Genomic DNA, 7654 nt, shown 5'->3' with positions numbered 1-7654 from the left:
CCTCATGATCGTCACGTCGTTTTTCAGTTCCTACTCCCGATGTCCCTCCCAGAATTCCACGCTTCCCTTTCCCTCATCTTCCTTCCACACATTACTGACCTCCTGCTCCCCTCTTCTCTCTCTCTGTCTTCCTCCCTCTCTCTCTCTGCTGTTTTTTTTTCCTTTGTCCCCGTCCTTCTCCACATGACTCTCTCTCTCATACAACACATACAATGACACACTAGTCTCTATATACTTACATGAAATGAGTTTATCACTATATAGCATTTCAGTCTAATAATAAATTATCACCTAGAACGCTACAATGTCAGTAAACTCATATAAGTTGTTATGCTTCAAGAGTCCTTCTCTCATTCTAAATTAAAATAACAATAATGTATTGTGCAAAGGGCGCCTAGTCAACCTCATGTCTTGGCTCACTTTCTTGTTCTGTATTCAACCAACACCATAATACTCCTCTCTTTTTGAATTCCATATAATAGTGTGATATATAGCTAGTGATCAATCCCCATCTCTGAATGTCTGAAACTCAAAAGTTACATCACTACTATTTCAGCTCAACCCATTTGCCAAAAAACCCTCTCTCTCTCTTTCTCTCTCTAATATAGAGCATCAACATATACTAAATAAAACCCGCTCTACTATACCTATATGAGGCAGCTAGGCAGCACCCTATCTTAACCCCATCTCCCTATTCTCTCCATGCCCCCCAACACTACTCTTGCACCATTCCAATCTCCCTTGCATTCTTCCACAACATTCCCATATTTCTAATTCCACTACCACCATCATATTCGACAACTCACATTACCTCAAATGGAAACAACTCACTTTTCATAAATCCTACTCCTCTTGTTCTTGTTCTTGTTATTATTGTAACCCTTTATTAGGCCATTACATACGGAGAGAGTGAGAGAGAGGGACAGTCACACAGAAACCCTAGCTTGACCAAAATGTGGATGATGGGTTACAATGACGGTGGCCATGGCGATTTCAACATGCCGGATTCTTTCAATGGACGGAAGCTCCGCCCTCTCGTTCCGAGGCCACTTCCATCTGTAAACAACACAGTTTCTTCAACCATCACAACTCCTCCTTGTCTAAACCGATCAGCAATTCATGGCTCTCACGATTTTTTTCCGCAGTATCACCAACTCGCCGGTATTATATATAAACTAGCTACCTTGCTACTGGAAGTAGTGGTCAACATTGACGGTTATTGAGGAGCTAATCTCACATAATCCTCTTTTATTTATATAAGAAAAAGAAAAAAACTACCTTGCTAGCTTATCTTTCTTTTTGATCTATTTCTGTCTTTTAATTTGTATTTAATTATCGTGTGTTTTTATGTACATACAGCTATGGCTGAACAAAACAAGAGATCGGAGTTTCTCAACACGCCACAGGTTGTAGTGAGCTCAAGATGGAACCCTACGCCGGAGCAGTTGAGGGCTCTTGAAGAATTATACAGACGAGGGACTCGAACACCGTCCGCGGAGCAGATTCAGCACATCACCGCTCAGCTTCGGAAATATGGAAAGATAGAGGGGAAGAATGTGTTCTATTGGTTCCAAAACCACAAGGCCAGAGAAAGGCAGAAACGTCGCCGTCAAATGGAATCATCTGCCCTCTCTGCAGATCACGACCAGCCACTGCAAATATCAATGACGTCTGCAGATAATCAAAAGAAAGAAGAATCATTAGGTACTCATCATTAATCATGTAACCGAACTTACATACAATAATTATACTATTGTAAATTCACTGCTTTGCTTTTATATGTTTGTTTTTGTTTCTCTTTTGAGAAAGAAAGTGGTTAATTAGTTTGAGATGTCGTTTATACATTGAAAAGTTTTGCGTGGCCTTTTCAGTTAATTCAAATGCTATTAGCACTCTAAAATTTTCATACTACACTCATCTCTTCTTTAAATTTCATTGGAGAGAATTGCAAATGACATTTTGGGAGTGAAAATAAATACCAGTCTCAGTCCATTTTGTTCTTAATTTCTTGTTTACTAGGGTTGTTATTTTTCAATTAATTTACTCGTGTGTATATATATATAAATATATATATATGGAATTATTATTAGCACTCCAAAAATCTCATTTTACACTCCTTACTTTCTATATTTAGAAAGAAAAATACATTTGTGAGGAGTGTAGAATGAGATTTTTGTAGTGCCAATAACATTTCCCTATATATATATATATATATATTTTTTTTTTTTTTTATTTATATATATACTTCGTGGTTTGGGAATTGAAAGATATGTACAAATGCAGGTTGTAAAGTCGTATTTTTTTTGTTTTTCTTTATGTCTGCATATTATAGGGGCAAGTATGACAGGGTTTGAAGTTGAAGAGACCAAGAACTGGGCACCCTTTACAAACTGTAGTACTACTACTCTTGCTGAGGTCTATTTCAATTCCTCACTACTCTCAATCTTCATAACTTGCTTTTATCAATCAATCAATCAATTCATCTGTCTATCTATCTTTTTTTTCTTCATATATAGATTAGAGAGTACTAGGTAGGTAGCTATATATATGGTCTCCTTTATCTACTATGTACTAAGAATTCCTCAAATCAAAAGCCTCTAAAAACAAGTCTTATAATGATTAGTAACTAAGATGCAATTAGAGCAGAACTAGGTAATAATTTGCATATGATTATTTATAGAATATTTATTAGGTGTGTGAGAAGTAAAAAGGAGTGTGTGGATAGCACATCCCTATTTATTATTTGAAAGCAATATGTGTATAATGGTACTAACTGCTGAGAAAGATATGTACACACTTTGTATTGTATGTATAATTGTAAGTAAGCAAGCTAGTAATAACAAAAGCTTTGTTTGTTGGGAAATGAAAAGGGTCTAAAAGCTGCCTTCCTTCCTTTCTGTCGGGGCTGCTGTTGTGAAACTTACCTACGGTTTGGGGTCTTGTGCTTTGCTTATTCATGTCACAGACCACACTGATTCTATGGAAATGACTAAATGAGCACCAAGATGGTTGTAAAATGACAATGCTAACCCTACCCAAACAATATGACCCCCCCAAAAAAAACCCTAACTCTACAGTGTTTGAACGGCTAGAATGAGATTGTCAAAATCTAACTACATAAATTCAGTTGTTCAATATACCGATGTATTATATTGTGGAATTTAAAAAATAAGGGTATATCAACCTTGATTTATTTTTATTTTGGCTTCAATGGTGGTTTCAGAACATTAGTTTGCATGCATGCTATGCCTTTAATGTATGTATTAAAAAATATAATTTCAAATGGGTTTATTTACATCGATCAACAGGAATCTGTTTCAATACAAAGGGCAGCAAAAGCAAGAATGGCAGCAGCGGACTGCAGGGCGGATGGATGGATCCAATTCGACGAAGAAGAATTGCAGCAAAGAAGAAACTTTGTAGAAAGGAATGCCACGTGGCAGATGATGCAGTTGTCTTGTCCTTCTCACCCTCACCCTCCCACCCACCTCATAAACACCCCTCCTACTTGTGCTAGTACGACAACCAGATCTAGGGCAGCAGCTACAGGAAGAACAATGGACCAAAGGCTCATTAAGTCTCATGATCTCAGCATCTGTATAGCACCCCACGCATCAGAAACTGGTTTCAACATTGAGCAAGATCATGGATGTGAGGAATCTCAAACCCTTCAACTCTTTCCGCTTCGAAGCGGTCATGCCAATGCCAGTGCCAATACCAATGAATTAAGCATTAGCGATAAGGATCATGCGGAGCTATCGGCTAGCTTCAGTGCTCATCCTTACTCCTTTTTTGAGTTCCTTCCATTAAAGAATTAATTATAACTAATTATTATGAAACCGCTTAATTAATTTGCTTTATATGATCATGAATTAATGTAAGATGATGGTACTGTTACTGGGAGGCGTTTAGATTTTGTTATTTTGTTGGAAAATGGAGGACTGTTAGTTTTTTTAATTAAGAAGTTGTTGATGTTACATTTCAGGGGGACTTGTATAAGCGCCATTGTATTGTATGAATGTATGTGGATATCGAAGAAGGTTGCCTTAAAATGCATCTGGACCATGTTGGTTGAATTAATGCAAATTAACATTAAAGCACATTGCAAGCTTCGACAAGGAAAAAAAGTACATTGCAGAGGTTTAATGTCGATCTACACAGATAGACCTTATTTAAGTAACAACTAGGGATGTGTACGTGATTAAGAACAACTAACATCGCACGGGTGTACAGGGACATCATGTATTAATAGTATAACAATACGCGTAAATTGTTTTTTAGATGTATCATTAGCATGAGACATTAAAATAACAGTGTATCTGTGTAATGTGAGTTATACATGATTGTATTTGTATTCATAAGAGAGTGAGTGAGAGAGAGAGAGAGAGAGAGAGAGAGAGAGAGAGAGAGAGAGAGAAATGCATATGGGTCCTCGGCTGTAGGGAATCAAAATAACTGGATGATGGATGCATGGGAGAGAGTTTGATGTTGATATGAGGAATCAGAGATGGAACTAATTAATTTTTTCAGATGAGAGTGAAAGACCTTGCATGGGAGAGAGTTTGATGTTGATATGAGGAATCAGAGATGGAACTAATTAATTTTTTCAGATGAGAGTAAAAGACCTTGATGTTGAAGTGACCAAGAATATAGGTTTGGGAGTAGTTTTGTTCTTTTGTTACAAATTTAGCAAATGATATGGTAATGATGTGATCCACATTCCATAAAATTAATATTTGCATACTATTTTGAAAACTAATCCCGCATTTTCCCCTGACCAAAAGAAAAAAAAATAATAATAATTTCAGAAAAGAAAAAGGACAAAAAAAAAACAAAATTTTAGAAGAAACCCTAGAGCTTTTCAAACCAAAACCTTCTAAGTTTACCTACACAATTGTCACTTAGTACTGTACTACGGTGTAGTGGTATTCATCTTCACTTTTAAGTGAGACGTCTAGGTTTAGTCCTCGCCAAAGAAAATTTTGAATCATAATTATTATGGCTAACCCATTGTGAGGCTTAACCCACTCTCCCACCCCTTATTGTGAATAATATCATTTATATTCGAAAAAAGAAAGAAAAAGTTTACATACACAATTTATTCATTTTTTTCTTGTCTATATATCCAGCAATCAGTCCATGTATAAAAAGTAAATGAATCATGCATGAAATAATTAAGATATAAATATAGAAATTTGGAAGAGTATTGTAAACAAAAGAGTGTTCATAAATCCCTCATATACTTAAGCTAATATTTTTTTTGGAGGTGCCACTTAGTACTACTGTCTAGTGGTATTCTTCTTTACTTGTAAATGAGAGGTCTTAAGTTTAATTCTCGCCAAAGACGAATTTGAACCACATTATTGCTAGCCCATTGTGAGGCTAAGCCCACACCCCCTCCCTTTTAATGTTTACAAGTTATCCCACTATCCCAGTATCCCAGTATGCAGGGTTCCCTGCAAATATCGTAGAATTCGTTTGACAGCACCAAAATGTATCTCAGTAGGGGAATTCATATATTGACATACTGCATTAACTGCAAATGCAATGTCAGGTCTCGTAAATGTCAAGTATTGTAGGGACCCCACAACACTTCTGTATGTACTAGGATCTGCAAGGAGAGAACCTTCGGAACACAAAAGCTGACTATGAGGCTTACAAGGAGTAGCAGCTGGTTTACACGAATCCATTCCTGATTTATGAATGAGATCCTTTATATACTTTGCTTGATGAACAAAAATATCCCCATTTGATTTATATTGAATCTGCAGACCAAGAAAGTAAGTGAGCCTGCCCAAATCTTTCAAATCAAACACTGTTGATAATTCTTGGACTACATTTTGAACTTTAACTGAGCTTGATCCAGTCAAAATAATATCATCCACATATAACAGTAGGATGATTATGTCCGCAGAGTCTGTTTTCATAAACAAACTTGTGTCTGAAACTGATGCAGTGAATCCCATTGCGAGGAGATAACTTGTAAACTTTGAATTCCAGGCTCTAGGTGCCTGTTTTAACCCATATAGGGATTTCAACAACTTACAAACATGAGTTGGATGGCTAGGATCCACAAAGCCTTGTGGTTGTTTCATGTACACCTCCTCCTGTAACTCCCCATGCAAAAAAGCATTCTTTATGTCAAGTTGTTTCAACTCCCACCGATTCATAGCAGCTAATGCAATAATTATCCTTACAGTTGTATGCCTCACAACAGGACTGAAAGTATCAGAATAGTCAACACCATGCTCCTGGGAAAACCCTTGAGCCACAAGCCTCGCCTTGTATCTTGAAATACTACCATCAGGGTTCTTTTTCACCTTATACACCCATTTGCTGCCAATTATAGATCTATCTTCAGGAGTAGGTACTAGTCTCCATGTACCTTGAGCTCGAAGAGAATCATACTCTTCTTGCATCGCATTTTGCCACTGAGACATGGATGCTGCTTTTCTGAAACATGAAGGTTCAACTGGATCTGTAATCTCAGACATAAAAGAAAAGCCTCCAACAAATGGATCTTCATCTGTGATCTGTAAACTTTGAATTTAAGGACAGAAGGTCATCAATGCTGCATAATTCTTTCGTTCAATAGCACCTGTTCTCAACCTTGTTTGAACAACATTTGCTGGTATTGCATCAAGTAAATACTCAGAAGATGAACTAGTTAATGGTGAGATAGGCAGAATTACCTCAAGCTGAGAATTGTGATGGACAGGCAACATAGGAGAAATACTAGTTGAGATGCCAGAGTGATGGTGAGGGGAACTATCATGTTGATCGGGACTGTGAGAACCATCTCTGTGTGAAGATAAATGCTGATCAGAACTGTGAGACCCATCTCTGTGTGAAGATAACTGTAAATTTGCACCACTGACTTCAGGTGAGTCACTTGCTTGAACCGATGTATTAGCAGTCTCATTTTGTACTGCCATAACCTGTCCTGCATAACCATTATCATTGGGAAATGGCATATGTATCACAATTGGAGCTGAAGGATTGGAAGGATTATGCTGTGTTGACTTGACAGAATTCTGCATTTCTGTGATTAATTTGCCTCTGTATGGGAAAACCTCCTCATCGTGAACAACATGTCTTGATATGAGCAATTTACCAGTACTAATATTGTAACAAGCTACGCCCTTATATCCCATCATATAACCAAGAAAAACACACTGAATTGATCTTTGCTGCAGTTTGTTCTCATTATATGGCCTCAAAAATGGATAAACTGCAGTACCAAACACTTTTAGATGTTGAACCTCAGGTTCTAGTCCAAAAACTACCTGATATGGGGACTGCATACTTAGGATTCTACTTGGCATCCTATTAATAAGAAATGCAGCATGTGTGCAAGCATGATACCAGAATTAGGTAGGTAAATTTGCTTCAGTCAACAAAGTCACAGCAGTTTCAATCACATGTCTATGTTTCCTCTCTGCAATGCCATTTTGTTGAGGAGTATATGGACAAGATAGCATATGTTTAATCCCTTTATTCTCCAGAAAATTGATAAATGTTTTACTCAAAAACTCTCCCCCTCCATCAGATTGTAAACACTTGATTGTAGCATTGAATTGATTCAAAATAAAGGCATGAAACTTCACAAATATCTCAAAAGCTTGTGATTTATTATTCATAGGAAATATCCAAA

General features: G+C 37.0%; 1 protein-coding gene across 1 annotated transcript; it reads left to right on the top strand.

The window, feature by feature from the left end:
* Positions 1–4056, top strand: LOC103424611 (WUSCHEL-related homeobox 1-like). Its single transcript, XM_008362703.4, has 4 exons — positions 1–1161; positions 1360–1704; positions 2333–2415; positions 3309–4056. The coding sequence occupies exons 1-4, from the start codon at positions 954–956 to the stop codon at positions 3816–3818; spliced, it is 1146 nt and encodes a 381-aa protein (XP_008360925.1). The 5' UTR covers positions 1–953; the 3' UTR covers positions 3819–4056.
* Positions 4057–7654: the final 3598 nt, after the last annotated feature.

Source organism: Malus domestica, chromosome 14, assembly GCF_042453785.1.
Source record: "Malus domestica chromosome 14, GDT2T_hap1".
Lineage (NCBI taxonomy): Eukaryota > Viridiplantae > Streptophyta > Magnoliopsida > Rosales > Rosaceae > Malus > Malus domestica.
This window is presented reverse-complemented; position numbering and strand designations above follow the sequence as displayed.